This window comes from Cyprinodon tularosa, unplaced genomic scaffold, assembly GCF_016077235.1.
Source record: "Cyprinodon tularosa strain WSP-4 unplaced genomic scaffold, ASM1607723v1 ctg460, whole genome shotgun sequence".
Lineage (NCBI taxonomy): Eukaryota > Metazoa > Chordata > Actinopteri > Cyprinodontiformes > Cyprinodontidae > Cyprinodon > Cyprinodon tularosa.
The window spans coordinates 546,199-565,367 of NW_024039186.1; the positions used below are offsets into that span (position 1 = coordinate 546,199).

Below are 19,169 nucleotides of genomic sequence, written 5' to 3' on the forward strand. Positions count from 1 at the left end.
TTTATTTCTTAAAAGACTGTGTTTGATATGGGATTAAAATAATGGGCTGTATATAAGATATAAACTAATGATTCATTATTTTAATATTTCATAAAAAACTAGGCTACTCCCCCAGAAGCTTCCGCCACCTCACATTCGTTTAGGCATGGCTAGCAATAGGCAGCAGAAACGTATTTCTGACTATTTCGAGGTAAGAAATGGTTTTAATTCCCCTATACTGCCGCATTTAGCGTTATTTATGTGCCTATTCGTCTTAGTCCTGTGGCTGAAGAAGTCAGCCACAGCCCTCAACATAATGATGTCACGTGTTTTCCAACCCAGCCATCAGCCCCCCTCGCTTGAAACAGCTTCCAGCGCGCCTGTGTGCATCATTTCATGGGCATTATGCTGCCATGCGTTATGCATAAGTTAGGTGTCATTGGACATAAGTTCTGTACTCGAGTATGGTATGCATAAGCCCAAAATAAAAAAATAAAAAACATAGAAAGTTCAGGGTATGCCTGCGTTTTATGAGATTTTGGGACAATCGGCAAGCTGTGACAGGTCCCTTAGTTTGATCCCCACTCAGCCTCTTTCTGCTTGGAGTATGGATCCTGTCCCTGTGCATGGGTGGGTTCTCTTAGGCTACTCCAGCTTCCTCCTACAGTCAAAAACATGATTGTTAGGTTAATCGGTGACTCCAAATAAGTAGGAATGTGTTTTAATGGTTGTATGTCTCTTTGTTTCCCTTCATGGATTGGCGACCTGTTCAGTGTGTACCCCACCTTTTGCCCATATATATTGCTTGGCATAGTAGCCAGCCCAGCATGAGACTATAGACCAGGGATATCAAAGTAAAATACAAAAAAAAAAAATTGCTGCAAGCAAGGGCCAGACTGGTTAAATGTCTATTAAAACATATAGAAATGAACATAGCCTATGAACCAAGACCTGTTTTTAATATCAATATTAAAAACAGGTCTAGGTTAAAAATATTACTATCAATTTTATTATTAACCTTTTATTATATCAATAAACTTAAGATAAATACATAAATGAAATTGCATGGATTAGACACTGAAAATGCATTACTGTGCTGCTCTATGATCCTACTGATCACTGCTTTCAAATAGTAAAATAAGAAAAGAAAAAAATCAAATTTGTATTCTCTCTCTTGGCTCTTATCTGCATTTACCCTGAGTCCATTCAACTGAAAAATATGAATAAATAAAATAAAATACAAAAATCTATTCAGCGGATCCAGAAATCAGCCAGAGGTTCTTAAGGAAAGGAATTTATTAAACAAAAACCAGAGCAATACCAAAAAGGACTCAAGAATCAGAAAGACTACAGACTGCAGGTGTCAAAAGAGGCTGATTGAAGCCAAATTAAAATGAGCCGAGATGGAAGGAGAGGGGAGCTGATCCTGCAGGTTTTCGAGCCGGACACGCTGCCGAGTGAGGGGCAGGTGAGATCCGCATGATACTCTGATCGAGTATCATGCGGATCCCGCCTGCCCCTCGCTCGGCAGCATGCCAGTCTGCTGCAGGATCAGCTCCACTGCTCCCTCCATCCAGGCTCCTTTTATTTTGGTTTCAATCAGCCTCCGATGACACCTGCATACATCAGTTCCGGAGCGCTGTTAGTGTACTCTGCCTCCTTAGAAAACCAACTTCAGCCCAGCTTGGATTGTTAATGGGGTGAAAAGCAATAACCAAAACAATCCAAACATGCAAAGCACATAAAAAAAAAAAAACAGATAAAAGAAAAGAAAAATCTTGTTTTCCACTGGGAATGGAGTGTTGGTGTGTGCAACACAACCCGATTCGGCCCGTGGGCCTTGACTTTGACATATGTGCTGGAGACCAACGATGGAAGATGATTGGAACTTTGTGTTATTAATCAAAATTAAATGCTCATATGTCAGACCATTAGTGTGTTGTGCAACTTCAATGTATTTATTGTCCATGTTACACTCCCTATACAGAAAGGTCTCCGTCTCCGCTTCTGAGAACTTTATTTGCCCCAGGCTGCACGTCAAGACCAGGTTAGTGACTCACGCGTTTGTGATCATCCTCCGTCAGATTTACGTGGCCACTAACCTGAGTTTTCCTTCTGTAGTTTCCTTCTTTAGACACTCTAGCTGCTAACTGCAGATTCTACATTTTTTAATAAACTCTTTTGAGAAATTTGCCAGTCTGTTTGCCTTGAATTCTGGGTCTTCTGTTCTGAGCCTTGAGAGTGTCCCTTTTTTAATTTCACAGAATTGTCAATCCTATGTGTCAGGCAAAACATCTTATGATAGAATTTAAAAGGTAACACTACATGTGTTATTTATAGATAATCAAAAGCTTTCTCAGTGTTTATTTCCTTTTACTAGTGCCTGTTTCTAAAAAGATGTAACAAAATTTCCATTCTGGGTTCATTGTAGCACTGTAAAATAAAGTTTTTAAGCTATTTAAATAGTAAAAAAATAAATAGAAAAAATCTAAATGACTTAAACTCAAATACATAAAAAAAAGAACTGAATTAGTAGGACAATGTTTACCAGACTAAATTTGTTCAAGTTGAGTTTGTTGTGTCAGAGTCAGAGAGCCGTGTCTCTCTACAGTCAGAGGTTTTTGTACGACGACTCAATCAGTTTGTATCACTGTGGTACACGTTCGGTGGAGGAACCAGACTGGAGTTTGGAAGTAAGTGCAACATTTCAGTATTCAATATTTTATTTATCATTACAGGTAGTATACATTACTATAAATCTGTTTTGTAAACCTAATTTATATTGAGATGTCAATAATGAAGGTTTTTACTGCTTTTTTCACAAAAAAACTTTTGTTTTGGTTAAAATCTAGAATCATCAGTGTATTTTTTATTTTTTTTGTCTCTGTATTTCAAAGGTGTTAAGTATGATATTAGTGGAAAAGATGCGTAAGGTCTTAATTTCTGTTGTAATCCAGACTAAGAATTGTATTCAGAGTCAGAGAGCCGTGTGTCTCCACAGTGAGTGGTTTTAATAAGTTACCTTAATTAGTTTGTATCATAATATTGGGCTTATGGTGGAGAAAACAGACTCAATATTGAAAGAAGGTTTTTAAAATTTGATATTTATGCAATATTTATGTAAAATGAATCATAAGAGTGACCAGATGTTGGAAGTAAGTGGAATATTAACATTTCATGACATGAGCGTGTTCATTAAAAAAGATATTCATTTGTGTTTCAATTAAAGATTTGGTTAGTCAAAACGACCAGCTTTTATAACTTTGTTTTAGTTAATATACAAATGTTATTAGGAAGAAATATTAAATATTAGCAAAAATCTTCAATTTAATTTTTGGTTTAAATGGGAAAAAACACATTATAAATGTTTGGTGTTATCAACCAGAGTCATATTCAAAAACAGTTGCAGTTTTGTTAGCTTTAATCTAAGTATTTGTTATTTTTTTTTTCAAAACTATTTTTTTATAAAAGTAATATGACTTGATTGTGAGATCTGTTTGTGTTTATAAACTTTGGACAATGTGGCCAAGACATAAACTGTAGTTTTTTAATAATGGTCTGAAATAATTTTAATTCAATAGTTGTGTAACCTATTGCTTTTTCTGCAGTAAATACGATAAAGAATTCAGGTCATATCAGGGCTCTGTGAGCTGATATGCATGAAATGATCGGTTAAGGGAAATGAAACAATGTGTGAGGGAGTGACTGATGGAGTGGAAAAAAGTCTTTTTAGTGACAAACTCTAAAGAGTGTAATTTCTCACAGCATATAGATGTTCCTGTATCTGCTGGATAGCAGCTGTCTGGTTCCTGTTCTCTAACCTGATTGGTGTCTCCTAGGTGATGCTCTTCCCACCCTGACAGTGCTGCCCCCCTCCAATGAGGAGCTGCAGCAGGGGAAGGCCACCCTCATGTGTCTGGCCAACAAGGGCTTCCCCTCAGACTGGAGTCTGTCCTGGAAGGTGGACGGCAGCAGCAGCAGCAGCAGCTGGGAGGAGAACAAGAGCCGAGGAGTGCTGCAGAAGGACGGCCTCTACAGCTGGAGCAGCACCCTGAGGCTCCCTGCAGACCAGTGGAGGAAGGTGGGCTCTGTGACCTGTGAGGCCACCCAGGGCTCCCAGTCTGCAGTCACAGAGACACTGAGGAGAGACCAGTGTTCCTAGTCCTGAGCTGATTCACTCACAGTATAGATTAAATCTGTCACTGTTTTAATTCTCTCTCTTCTTGTTATTAACTATTTCCAATGAATCATCATCTTTGTTCTTAATTTTGGCTACTATTCAAAATAAAAAAACAAACTAATGAACTTCTGGTGTTGATCAATTTTATTATTATGCTAAGAAATTAGCTGAAACTCACACATTTCTGTGTTTTGTATCATTAATCAAGCTTTTATCTGACCGGATGCTTAAATTTCATTTTCTTACTTTATGTTCAATGTTCCTGCAATTCAGAAATAAATCAATTATTTTTATATGAAACAAATCAGAGGCTTTTTGTAACTTATAGAATAAAAACTAAATGCACATAAAATGACCTAATATCTTTCTATAAACTGACAGAGTTTTTTTTTATAACAATTTATCATTTAATCAGAATAATCTAACCTATTTTTATTTCTTTCAGTAATTACATTGAGTCAGTAGCTCTGAAAGGCTTGAATAACTGCTGATCAACACTGACCTCTAGATGGCTTTTTAAAGAGTAGGTTTAAATTTTTTTTAAGTCTAGCAGAGTTTACTTTTTTATGAATTCACTGTTAAATACTTGTTGTCAGAAAAAAAGAGTTATTATATAAAGATTATCGTACTTTTTTAGCTTGTTATCTTTCGAGACACATTACTCTATCACAGTCTGATTTAATCAGAAAATCACAACACACACAAATGCATGGATCTAACACCTCTTACATGCACTTCTCAACTTAGAAGTGCATGTAAGTGCACTTCTCACCTTTATATAATCTGCAAATCTTTTGTCTGCTATTATCTGTCATTACTTATCCTGTATTGTAACCCCACAAATATATAAATAATCCATATTATAAATTTCCTGTATAATCTGTATAGAGTTTTTATATTTATTTTGTAGCCTCTTACAATTACTCTCTCTTTAGATACAGCATTTAAAGTCCATGCATACATAGTCTCTGCACATATGTGAATACATTTTTATAAACTTTTATGGCACTTCTGGATAGATGCAAACTACATTTTGTTTGCTTTTGAATTTGTGACAGTGTAATGAACTAGTTGAATTATATTTTATAATATTCTATTCTAAGAAAAAAAAAGAAAACAATTTTAAAAGGAAATTGATAAATAATTAGAAAAACATATATAATATATAGAGAATGTAACATCTGGGGAAACTGGTTGTGTTTCAGTTCAGCTGCTGAGTCGGATCAGTTCCTCTGCAGCTGACGGAGGTTTTTGTACGACGTTCTATCACTGTGTGAACCAGCTGTAACTCTGCTGACAGTAATAAACTCCTGCATCTTCGGCCTGAACTCCACTGATGGTCAGAGTGAAGTCAGAACCAGAACCACTTCCACTGAAATGATCTGGAACTCCAGATTGACGATTTGTAGCATATCGAATCAGGAGTTTAGGAGCTTCTGCAGGTTTCTGAAGGTACCAGTGGAGGTAGCTAGAAACAGTAGAACTGGTTTTACATTTGATGGAGACAGTCTGACCCTGAACAACAGACTGCGATCCAGGAGTCTGAGTCAGGATGATGTTTCCTGATGAACCTGGAAAACATGAAAAATTGCAATTGAAAGAAATAATGTTAAATTATTAATAAACTGTGAAAATATTAAAGAACGCTTTATGATCTTGTTTCAATAATTCTCCATAATGACAGAATCATCATTTTCATGAAGCTGATTTCTTCCTCAAACCAAGTTCTGAGCAGAGAGTCTCACCCTGAACCAGGAGCTCCAGGATGGTCAGCAGTAGAGTCAGTAACATCATCATTGTGCTGCTGGTGGTTCAGTGGCTCTGAAAGGCCTGGACAGCCTCTGATCAACACTGACCTCTTAACAGCTGGGAGCAGAGAGGGAGGACACATATGCAAACACACAGAGTGAGTCACATGGAGCTGAACTGGCAGCATGTTTCCTCCTGAAACACATCAACATTATCAGAAAGCTGAATGGAGGAAAATTGAAAATGTTCCTGTTGATCTTTTTTATCTTTTATCTTTTTATCTTTTAGACATTGATGTAGCAACTAAGTGCATAATAAATAAAAGAAGGGAGAGAAACAACAGACAACAAACCTTTAGGAGCTAGATTGAATTGAATGTTCTAGGCAAAAGCTTATTTTGCTGTGATTCATTAACTTAACGTTCCCAAAGATCTAAAAGGGCTAAATCTACATTTAAAAAAAAAATCTAAAGACTAAAACATCTCTAAATGTAAGCTGGGATTCTTTTAAAGCAACATTTAACTGTAAAAGAAACCAACTTCTCTCTAAACAACATTGTTCCAGCTCAAAGCTCATAATGTCAAGTCTCTTCTGATAACTGTGTGAAAATAATTCACACCTTTATCTCATCCAGACTAATCTAATCTCCAAGTCTCTATGAACTAATTATTCTGTCCTTTCTTTGTTCAATTTAACTTTCAAGCTTTATAACAAATGAAACAAACCAAAATCAGATTAATTGAACTAAAAGTTTCTTTATATGTTTTGCTGAGTTTTATGCAGATTACATTTGTCAAATTATTGAATTCATTAACTTAAAATGAAAGACATATACTCAAAGTTTTGAACTTGTGGAATTTGATTTATATCCTTGTTTTTGTAAAGATGGTCTGTTAAATATCTGTTAAATGTTTAACAGTGACTAAAGTAGCTTTGCTGACATTACTGATTGCTTCGTTTTTATTTTTATCTTTATAAAAACATGTAAAATATGTTTTGTTGAGTTTCTGTATTCAGAGTTTAATCAGACTTCTTTAATCTTGAAAAATAAAAGATAACTTCCCCCTTATCATTGTTCATGGGCTCATAAGGCTCCATCATGTTAAGTAGGCCGTTTCTGCCACATTATCGCTACAACATTAAAGAAACTTCTAGAAGTGAGGTGCAAGATGGGAAAATATATTGGTTATTGAATGTAAATGTTTGGTTTCATAAACATTTTTATTAGAATTTAAATAAATTGAAGAGTCTAAATATGTTTTATTGTTTATCCTGATTGTTTAATTTTAGCTAATTTAGTTGCTATTAATGGAATGACTGGAGGTATTTATATATTTTTAACTTCAATAATTTAGAGGTCTACCATCCTAATGTGAATCTTAAGAAAAATACACATTTTGTCTTGATAAGGCTTAATGAAATATAATGCCGTGTTCTGTCAACTGTATCAGTCTCTGCAGTAGTTTCCAGCTGCAGAACAAAGTTCAGTTTCTGTTCAGTCAGACTGAGGGAGGTTTTTGTACGACGAGTTTTCACTGTGTGAACACAGGCTGACTGTTGAGGTAATGATAACTCTGACAGTAATAAACTCCTGCATCTTCAGCCTGGACTCCACTGATGGTCAGAGTGAAGTCTATTCCATTTCCTGCTCCACTTCCAGTGAATCTGGAGGAGATTCCTGAAAATCTATCCGATGTCAGATAGATCAGAGCTTTAGGAGCTTCTCCTGGTTTCTGTTGATACCAGGACAGGCAGACCTGTGAGCTGTAGCCGCACTGAGATGTTGAAAGTGCCTGACTGGCCTTACAGTTAATAGTGACAGTCTGACCAAGCTGCACTGATTTGGCTGCTGGCTGAGTCACAACAATATTTTGTCCATCAGACCCTGAGAGGAGAGAAGAAAGACTGGAGATTAGATGATGAAGTTGAACTCATCTACACTATAAATTTCATTTCACAAAACAGAAAATGTTTTCCTCACCCTGGGTGAAGCAGAGTAGAGTCCAGATTAGGATGCTGATCAAAATCATGTTTTCTGTGTTTTCTGTTGTCATGAAGGCCAGTTGTCAGTCAACTCTCACGTCTATAAACTCTCCCAGATCACTGGAGCATGGAGCTGCTGATGCAAAGTGGCTCTATGGAAATTTTCTGACAGATTAAAAAGAACTGGGATCAGTGAGATGTTTTCTATGAATTATTCAGGTTATGTAGGAATTTGGCAATGTGAATGTTTTTTTTTTTGTACTTTCTCTTTTTACTTTTAATCTTTTGCTCTCATTTTTTTTTTTTTTCAAATATAGATGTTTTATAATAGTAAACTCACAAGTATTTAATGTGACTTAGGAGATTTACTACTAGAAGTTTGGGAAAAACAACAAAACCAATTTATCTAGATTAATTTTCAAAAATATTTGATAAATTAATAAGTAATGTCAAACAGTTGGATTTTACAGTACCTGACTATATTTTCTTTGTCAGACACTTTTGTACGGTCTCTATATATTTATTATATATTTGAACTTGAGGTTCAGAAAAGAACAAAATAAGCAATTTAAATTCTTAAAAAGATCAAGTAGTTGAAGTAGTCACTATTGTTTTTATTAATTTTTGAATAAATGGATGAATGTTTAGATGTTCGGAGACAGTTGCTGTAAATTGTCTTTAAACATCTTCCCTTTCTAATGGAGATTGATGTTTCCCACCAAAGCCAACTGATTTCTCATCTACTTGAGATCATGTTGGACAATTTAACACATCAGTTTCCCCCATGTTGCAGAATTAGTTAAACTGTATTTTAGTCGATTTGATTCCCGGTGTTCTTGGTATTTATGATAAATATGTCTATGGTTTATTTTCTTTTTAAATGACCCATCTCTCCTGACCTTCCTAGACCGGAAGGGCATCCAGGTTTGTAGCCCAGGTCCCTCACATTAGAATCATTGCCTTTAATCACTTCAAAATGGGGACATCTCTTTCTCTCAGACGCTGTTTCTTAAAATTATTTTTTTTCCTCATTGCACAGTTATATATTATCTGACATGTTAGATATATTTAGCTGCGTGTACCTATAAATTGCAAAATATGCACCAACTAACTAATAGACACTTCACCCAAGACTGTATTACCAACCCTGAACCTTTATGGATGCAGATATTATATATTATAGAGGGACATAACCAGGCCAAGCAGAATGGCTAGAGCTCCACAGATAACTTCAAAGACTTTGCAAACAAAGTCAAACATTTAAAGCATTGATATCACATTTTTTTTTAACTCACACCACAATGGAACACAAATGTTTAGTCATCAGAACCTTACAACATCCCCCTGAGCATATCCCTACAAAAACAGAAGGGAAGCACATCAAATATACTCTTCAAGCCTGTGGATACCCAAACTGGGCATTTGTCAAATCAGCAAGGAAATCCCAAAAAAGCGCAGCCGAAGATAACGGTGAGAAGATTAAACAAAAAAATACTGCCATCTCATACTGTATGTTGCTGGAGTCTCTGAAAAACTCAAGAGGATTTTCTCAAAAAACACAAAATCCCAGTAAATTTTAAACCAATTAAAACCCTTAGACAGAGATTAGTGCATCCAGTGCAGTTCACTGCAGTGAGGAATGCTCTGATCTTTACATTGGAGTAACCAAACAACCTCTCCACAGACACATGGCCCAACACAGAATAGCGACCTCCTCGGCACAAGCCTCTGTCGTACATCTACACTTTATGGACAAAGGACATTCTGTTGAGGACCAGAATGTTAAAATTTTGGACAAAGAAAATACAAACAGAGGGGGTGGACTCAGGTTTCAGCTTTAAAAAACCTACAATGCAGCAATTGAGTTAATCCCTTCCCGCTATATTTGCAGCCCCTGTACAGGAGAGTGCAGGATCTGGCCTTTTCAGCCAGGCCAACAATTCCCTTTAACGACCCCTTTCAGACACTTACGATGGGTATGGGGCATTGCAGGCTAACAAAAGACGTCAAACGACCCCCATTCCAAAGGGTTGGAACCTTTCGTCCGTTTCAATTTGCATGTTTCCAAAACAAAAACTACGCTATTCCTGACATTTTGAATTTAAAAAAGTTCCTGAATGGCAAGAGAAACATTTCCAAACTTGGAAACAAAGTCCAGTGGATTGTTTTTAATTTTCTTTTTCTGGTTTGACATAATATGGATGACTGAGAATCTTCACCAGCATAGATCCTTTCATGTGTTCACGGGCAGAAAGCAGTTATTCTGAATCAAATAATTTAGCTCTGTGATGTTTTCAGAATAGATGATATCAATAAGGTAAACTCACTCAGAGTTTATGGTGAACCAGATCTTAATAAGAAGCTCTGATTAATGGAAAGTAAAGAAAACGATCAACCATGGAGAATGGAAGGAAATATGAGGCCTCAAAGTGAACAATTCTATCCAACTTTATCAACTTAATTAGACAGATTATTTGGCTTAAGTCTACAACAGCAGTTTACAATATAAAAAAGGTTAAACATTATGATTGAAATTGAAAAAGAGCAGAAATGCAGCTTAAATTAATATTGTTCTCCAGTTAAAGCTACCTGTCAAGAAACTGAACTACATGTTTAATTGAAAATGAATACCTTAAAAGCATTGGGCAGAGAAAAAAAGGTATCCTATATTCATTAAAACAGCAATAACATGATGCCACCGTTTTTGACTCCTGTTACTGTACTGGCTTGGTTTCCACCAATTATGATTTGGACCTATAAAGCCTGGTTATTTTAAAATAAGAAGTCTGCATCTGTCCCACATCTGACCCAAATGAAGTAACTACCGTAGGTAGAACCTGTGGCCCAGATCCATTCCTATCCCAGATTCATAGAAGCAATTTAAAACATGTGTCATCTCAAGGCACTTTACAGAGATCATTCAATCAGATTAAACGTTCCTATTGGTTCAAAGTTTTCTATCTCAGGAAAAGTAGCTGGTCGTATCGACTCAATGATTCCACATCAATCCCTCATAGTACGTTGAGCATGCATGCAGCAACAGTGGAGAGGAAACTCTCCTTGAACAGGAAGAAACCTCTGGCAGAACCAGACTCAGTGTGACCGGCCATCTGACAACTGAGAGCTAAAGGAGAGAGAAGCAGACATACAAAAAGAAAAATAGAAACAGTGAATTAGAAAGAGTTTCCATATGAAAAAAGTTACAGTAAACTGGTGGAAACAGCTGAACAGACGAGCTCTGAGCCAGTTTTTATGTTGAAGGGAGGAAAGAGAGCACATACAGTTAGTCACAGTAAATGCTGGGCCTATTGTTATGTCTAGAAGAGAAACAGGACAAAGCCCTTAAAAACAGATGAGTTAATGCCAGCAGCCCAGCTGAAATTTCTCTCCATCAGGGTCTCACAGCCAAATAGAAACAGACCAGATGAAGCTTTATGTCGGGAAAGAAGAGCGAACAAAATTTAGGGGTTAAACTAACAATACTGCAGATTCTTTAAGCCTTTTTAGAAAAAGACTTTGTTGGGTTTACACGTCTGTGCCGGATTCTCTCCTATATTTGGCTTGAGATGGCCCAGTTATACTTTTTTTTTTATTTCTTTTTTCTTTTCTAATAAATTGGTATTATGTTTTCTCTAAACTTTATTCCTTTTTATTCTAAAAATATGTTCAAAAAGTGTTTTCTTTTTAAGTACGTTTCAACAGGATCCCATTTAATGAAAGACTTTTGTTCCTTATAATGCGGAGGAAAAGTGTAAAAAATAATAAAATAATTCAAATATTGTAATAATAATAAACGGGGTTAACTGTTTTTACCACACTAAAACTGTTCATGTAGAGTTTGTTGTGGTCAAAGTTAGAGAGCCGTGTCTTTCTACAGTAAAAGATTTTTGTACTCAGGGACTGAATAACAAGCTCAAACTCACTGGTTCACTGGTTCAGACAGGCAGAGTTGCACAGGTGACGGACATGGCAAGGCGTGGCATAACATGGCTAAGGCAATGGCAGCGGCACATGGCTAAACATGGCTTGGGAACACATGGCTTGGGAACACAAGGCTTGGGAACACAAGGCTTGGGAACACAAGGCTTGAGAGCTATGGCTACGATCCGGCTCAGAGGGAAGCTCTCCCTCAGCTTAAATAGGGAGAGCTTAATCAGCAGAGCTGATGGGGGTCAGGTGTGAATGCTGAACAGCAGCTCCCAGGGAAGGATCCACATCGCCCTCTGGAGGGCAAACCCCTGGATCCAAACAGAAACAGAAGCCCACAGAATGGGATCCACACTGCCCTCTGGAGGGCAAACCTTGGATCCCAACAATTTTTAAAGAAAGAGAGGAAGCAAATACCTTCAAATGATAATGAAAATGATGAAAACCTAAAATTAGTTTGTTTCTAATTATGTCAAATACTTAAGTAATATATTTCTGATTTTGTCTTATTAATTTATTTAACAATAAAATGGTTCATTGTATTAACATTGTATTAACTATGAATGTGTCTGAACAAATACCTTAGCTAATCAGCAATGTTCTGAAATAACTCAAAAGGTTTGATTTGGTAACAGTTCAGTTATTTGGTGAGAGATTATTAGTTTTACAGTAAAAATTGTGAATGGATGAGGTTATATAACTTTTGCGAGAGTGAAAAATAGAGAATAAATGAAATATACTGTTATGTTGAGCTATCATTTTATGCTCTATCAGAGATATATTGCAGCTTAGAGTTTAGTTTCAATTTCTGTTATACTGGTCATATCAGGGCTCTGTGTGCTGATATGCATGAAAGGTTCCTTTAATGGAAGTGAAACAGTCTGTGAGGGAGTGACTGATGGACTGGAAAAAAAATTTAACTGAAGAAACTTACAGAAAGTAATTTTTTTTCTTTCTGAGTAATGGTGTTGCTGTACCTTCTGTTTGCCTAACGGCTGTCTGGCTCCTGCTCTCTAACCTGATTGGTGTCTCCTAGGTGACACCCGTCCCACCCTGACAGTGCTGCCCCCCTCCAGTGAGGAGCTGCAGCAGGGGAAGGCCACCCTCATGTGTCTGGCCAACAAGGGCTTCCCCTCAGACTGGAGTCTGTCCTGGAAGGTGGAGGGCAGCATTAACACCTTCACCTGGGAGGAGAACAACAAGAGCCGAGGAGTGCTGCAGAAGGACGGCCTCTACAGCTGGAGCAGCTTCCTGAGGCTCCCTGCAGACCAGCGGCAGCCGGCCCATAGGGGGAGCTGGGGCACCGCCCTCCCTGATAAGAAGAGAGAAACGTAAAATATATTTTTAGAAATTAACTCATAAATGTCAGTTTTACTCTCTAGAGTGTGTACCTATAAGCAAAACAAATTATATAAACTACATTTTCCTATCTACTGTCATTCATTTGTGGATTTCCACAGACAGACTCCTACCGTCTCTGTCTTGGGGCTGTGATTAGACTGCGCCACATTTGCAGAGAATCTGCCAATCATGTACTATTGCTAGGTGAATTTAATAATTTAATGGCCAATCAGTGTCTCAGAACTTTATGGTCTTGGGGCTCTGAAAATACTGCCTTTTAACAGGCTTCTGCACCCAATGTGCAGGTGCAGACAATTAGAGGGATGATGGCGAACGTAACGAGCGAGATGCAGCTTCCACCAAATTCAGTGAGATCCTTATTTATCTACCCGTTTGCCAGAAGAACATCCCTGTTGTAGGGTATGAAAATTTCATGTCATTGTTATTGTGACTGTGACGAATCCACCTCGTCACTTAAAACAACGTCTAACTTCACGTGCCACACACACATTCCTGTTATACTGTGCTTGTGAGGACCAATACACTTGCGCTGAGCCCAGTAGCTCCATTAACTTAAAACACACAAGCTGTCCTGGTTACCTGCTGGCGTATTGAGGGTGCACACTTAATATTTCAGTGGGGTTAGCCGTGTGTGTGTGTGTGTGTGTGTGTGTGTGGGTGTGTGTGTGTGTGTGTGTGTGTGTGTGTATGTACGTGTTTATGCTACGGGGACTTGTCATCTTCAGTCTGGCGGCATCTTTGCTGGGTTCAAACCCAGTTTTGTGTAATTGAATAAGTCAATGAATCTGTGTAAAGGAATTAAGTTGTAAAAATTATTTGTTTTTGTATATCAATTGTTATCGGAGGTAATATATGGGCATTTATGATAAGAAATCAGAAATAAGAGAGCCTGAGGTGAGGGGCTTAAACTATTTAATGAGGGCTGTGGGAAGAAGAGCAGCCATTTTTGTTTTCTGTTTCTTTGTTACATTGCTGGTAACTGGAGGGAGGCTGAGGCCCAGAGTATCTTGTATATGTTTAGTCTCTTTTTCACCCTGTTTTGAGTTTTTGAGCACAATAAATCACCAACACCGGTAACCCGACTGAGCCTGGATTCTTGGAGGCCAAAGAACCCCGTCACAGTGACCAAAATCATCACTGTTACTGTTATTATATAGTAAATTAAATCATTACTGTTAAATTGTATTTCATTTCCAATTGTTTATTTGAATTCTTATTCCGGATTAGTTGGAGACATACACTAGGCTATCACCCCCACCAAAAATATTTTTCACCAGCCGCCACTGCTGCAGACCAGGTGAGGAAGGTGGGCTCTGTGACCTGTGAGGCCACCCAGGGCTCCCAGTCTGCAGTCAGAGAGACACTGAGGAGAGACCAGTGTTCCAAGTCCTGACCTGATTCACTCAAACAATAATAATGGATTGAATCTGTCACTGCTCTCATTTCTTCTCTTCTGTTTATTTTTCCAATTCTGAAGGAATCATAATTGTTTTTTCATTATTGTCACTATAAAAAAAATAATAATTCTATCAGCCTACTTTATTATTAAGCTAACAATGTCTTTAATCTTTTTTTTTTTCTGACCAGATGCTTATATCTAGTTGTCTTTCTTTATGTTCAATGTTCTTGCAATTCAGAGATAATTATCAAAAAGAGCCTGAAGAGCTGCTGATCATCTCTGGTCTCTGAGCAGCTTTTAAAGCATAGGTTTGACATTTAAACGTCAAGCAGAGTGATTTTATTAGTACTAAGTAATAAAAGAAAATGGGTAAAAATGTATGAAAATTGAAGTGTTTCAGTTCAGCTGCTGAGTGAGATCAGTTCCTCTGCAGCTGAGGGAGGTTTTTGTACGGCGTTCTATCACTGTGTGAACGGGTAGTTGTAAACCTGCTGACAGTAGTAAACTCCAGCATCTTCAGCCTGAACTCCACTGATGGTCAGAGTGAAGTCAGAACCAGAACCACTTCCACTGAAACGATCTGGAACTCCAGGCTGACGAGTTGTAGCTGCATAAATCAGGAATTTAGGAGCTTCTGCAGGTTTCTGAAGGTACCAGTGGAGGCTGCTAGAAACATAAGAACTGGTTTTACATTTGATGGAGACAGTCTGACCCTGAACAACAGACTGAGATCCAGGACTCTGAGTAAGGATGATGTCTCCTGATGAACCTGGAAAACAGGAAAAAATTTGCGATTGAGACAAATTAGTTTTGATTAAAGATTATTTAAAAGCTGTGAAAAGATTAAATAAACATTTATGATCTTGTTTCAATAATTCTCCATAATGACAGAATCATATTTTCATGAAAATGATTTCTTCCTCAAACCAAGTTCTGAGCAGAGAGTCTCACCCTGAACCAGGAGCTCCAGGATGGTCAGCAGTAGAGTCAGTAACATCATCATTGTGCTGCTGTTGGTTCAGTGGCTCTGAAAGGCCTGGACAGCCTCTGATCAACACTGACCTCTTAACAGCTGGGAGCAGAGAGGGAGGACACATATGCAAACACACAGAGTCAGTCACATGGAGCTGAACTGGCAGCATGTTTGTATGGAAGCAAATCGATACCATGTTTAAAATGAAAAAGCATTTCCAGAAATGCTTTTTCATTTTAAGAATTTATTTTTTATTCCTTTATTTAACCAGGAAAAGTCCCATTGAGATTAAGAATCTCTTTTTCAAGGGAGTCCTGGCCAAGACAGCGGCAAAAGAATGTGGCTGCATTGTTTGACTCATAAATGAAATTAGCAATCAATCATCCTATTTGCATTTGAATTTTCTTCTTCAACACTGCTCATCCTTTTACTTAATTAAAATTAAATAGAAAAAGACATTAGAGATTTATTTTTCAAAATGTTCCCCAGTAAATGCATACCAAAATTCAATTTGAAATGTTAAATTTAACTAGAAAATTTCTAAAGAAATTTTGAGGGGGGCCACCTACTGCCCGTCTGGGTAACTGGGCCAATACGGCCCTGGCAAGTGACGTTGGGGCTCCCCAGACCAACTGCTTACGCCTTTGAGGGCTGTTGAGGGAAGGAAAGAGGGCTAGGTCATGGGCAAAGAGAGCTGTGTGTTGTGTTGTGCTGAAATCTGGGAAATAGACGTGCACAGCATATGATGCACAAGGGTAATATGGGTTGTCCATATTGAACCGCAGTGGGTAAAGCGCAGTTGGCGGGCTCTGCCCGCCTGCTAGGAGCCCTTGCAGCGATGAAAAAAATCACCAATGGCGGGCTCTGCCCGCCTGCTAAGAGCCATTGCAGTGATGAAATCACCATTGGCGGGCTTCGCCCGCCTTCTAAGAGCCATTGCAGTGATGAAGTCACCAATGGCGGGCTATGCCCGCATGCTCAGAGCCATTGCAGTGATGAAATTACAAATGGCTATGAGCAATATGCCAGAATGTATGAGTGTGTATAAGGAATAGGCTTTTATTCTGTAGAGTCCCAGTAGTCTTATTTTGAAAGTCTATCATGGATGTGCATCAAAAGATGGGTCATGCCCAGCAGTGATATAGAATCCATTTCCAAATGTTAAATCACTGGTTTTCCATGTTATTAGGTGAATAGCTGCTGTATTACAGAGTAAATGGGAGACTTTTATTGTGAAATTTGCTCTGGGGTGTGTTTTGAAAAGGTCACTAGAGTCTAATAAAAACAACCTGGAAATGTTTGGGTCATAATGTTGAGCCATTTGCATCAATTACTGCATTAGTATAATCTAGAGGCTTTTATTTTGTAGGGTCCCTGGAGTCTTATTTTGAAAGTCCAACAGAGTTGTGTTTAGAGAAAATGTTCAGACCCAGCAATGATAGTTGATGACTTTCCAATCGTTAAATCACTCTTTTTTCCATGTTATTAGGGCAGTAGATGAAGATGAAATGGGAGGCTTTTATTTTGAAATTTGCCATAGGGTGTGTTTTAAACAGTCTCCTAGAGTCTATTCTCTAAAATGGGGTTGAGTTTGGGTCATAATGTTGAGCCATATAGGGCAATAAATATATGTAAAAAATATAGAGGCTTTTATTTTGTAGGGTCCCTGGAGTCTTATTTTGAAAGTCTATCAGTGTTGAGTGGCAAGGGAAGTGTCATGGACAGCAGTCATATAGTATCCATTTCCCAATGTTAAATCAGTGCTTTCACCCTCCATTAGATTAATATGTGCTGTTTAAAACAGCAGAGGTAAAATCTCTTTGAAGCCTGGTTACCTTGACAACGCTTAACGAGCCTGTCAGTGACAGAGAGAAAAGCGCAGCACTATCGTTCCTTAGCTCTCAGGCTTTTTTGAATGGGAGGAACAGCTGCTGAACAAACGACTGCTGAGCAAAAACCGTAATAGGTATTAGAAAAATTCTTTCAGTGAAAGAAACATCTATCCTTTGTCTCAGACTGGGGTAACCTTCATGTCTGTAGCTCTTTCACAACCCAAAACGAAGCACAAACAAAATGGCTGATCCCACCTGCTCCTCCCTTTGTTTAAACTGCAGCACCACACTCTGTCACCTTTAAGCTGCTATAGCACCCCTCCGAACAAACAACTGCTGAGTAAAAACCGTAAAAGGTATCTGAAAAATTATTTTTATCTAAGCTAAAGCTATATCTTGTCTTCAATTGGAGTAACTTTCATGGCTGTAGGTCATCTACAACCTGAATGGGAAGAGAAAGAATAAGAAAAAACGGGTCCTCAGTCCTTAGCTTCTAACTGAGCTAGCTGCAGCAACACACTCTCACTCACCTTTAAGCTGCTAAAGCCCCCCTCCGAACAAAGGACTGCTGAGTAAAAACCATAAATGATATCTGAAAAATTATTTTTATCTAAGCTACAGCTATATCTTTACTTCAATTAGAGTAACCTTCATGTCTGTAGGTCTTTCACAACCCAAAACGAAGCACAAACAAAATGGCTGATCCCACCTGCTCCTCCCTTTGTTTAAACTGCAGCACCACACTCTGTCACCTTTAAGCTGCTATAGCACCCCTCCGAACAAACGACTGCTGAGCAAAAACCGTAAAAGGTATTAGAAAAATTCTTTCAGTGAAAGAAACATCTATCCTTTGTCTCAGACTGGGGTAACCTTCATGTCTGTAGGTCTTTCACAACCCAAAACGAAGCACAAACAAAATGGCTGATCCCACCTGCTCCTCCCTTTGTTTAAACTGCAGCACCACACTCTGTCATCTTTAAGCTGCTATAGCACCCCTCCGAACAAACGACTGCTGAGTAAAAACCGTAAAAGGTATCTGAAAAATTATTTTTATCTAAGCTAAAGCTATATCTTGTCTTCAATTGGAGTAACTTTCATGGCTGTAGGTCATCTACAACCTGAATGGGAAGAGAAAGAATAAGAAAAACGGGTCCTCAGTCCTTAGCTTCTAACTGAGCTAGCTGCAGCAACACACTTTCACTCACCTTTAAGCTGCTAAAGCCCCCCTCCGAACAAATGACTGCTGAGTAAAAACCATAAATGATATCTGAAAAATTATTTTTATCTAAGCTACAGCTATATCTTTACTTCAATTAGAGTAACTTTCATGGCTGTAGGTCATCTACAACCTGAATGGGAAGAGAAAGAAAAAAAAAAACGTTTCCTCACACCTGAGCTTCTAATTGAGCTAGCTGCAGCAGGACACTGTCACCCAGCTTTCTGGTGCTTAAAATGTCCTCCGAACAAACGACTGCTGAGCAAAAACCGTATGAGTTATTCAAAAAATTCTTTCACCGTGAGCGTCAGCCATCCTTCGACTCCAACTATGCCAACTTTGGTGTATGTGTGTCTTTCAGAACAATATTTATGACGAGTTTAAAACACATAATGTCATTCGTTTTTCTCCCCTCTGCTGTTCCAAAACCAATGAAAAACGGCTCTGATTTTCATCGACTTGAGGTCGGTCTGGAGGGTTTTTAAGGAAAAGTATTAATCCTACCGTAATTCCGAAGACATTGTGTGGGTCCAGAGATTTCAGTCTACAAACTGACCAAAAATGGTGAC

At 38.1% G+C, this 19,169-nt stretch overlaps 4 gene segments (V, D, J or C); 1 reads left to right on the plus strand and 3 right to left on the minus strand.

Moving 5' to 3' along the window:
• Window positions 1-1,372: 1,372 nt before the first annotated feature.
• LOC119793834 lies at window positions 1,373-4,247 on the plus strand. The segment is given in 3 exon segments: window positions 1,373-1,447; window positions 2,591-2,672; window positions 3,819-4,247. Coding segments are annotated over 3 exon segments (480 nt in total).
• A 1,178-nt stretch (window positions 4,248-5,425) lies between these two features.
• LOC119793827 lies at window positions 5,426-6,015 on the minus strand. The segment is given in 2 exon segments: window positions 5,426-5,730; window positions 5,905-6,015. Coding segments are annotated over 2 exon segments (357 nt in total).
• Window positions 6,016-7,440: 1,425 nt separating this feature from the next.
• LOC119793826 lies at window positions 7,441-7,962 on the minus strand. The segment is given in 2 exon segments: window positions 7,441-7,793; window positions 7,890-7,962. Coding segments are annotated over 2 exon segments (426 nt in total).
• Window positions 7,963-15,040: 7,078 nt separating this feature from the next.
• Window positions 15,041-15,582, minus strand: LOC119793829. The segment is given in 2 exon segments: window positions 15,041-15,348; window positions 15,531-15,582. Coding segments are annotated over 2 exon segments (360 nt in total).
• Between the last annotated feature and the right edge of the window lie 3,587 nt (window positions 15,583-19,169).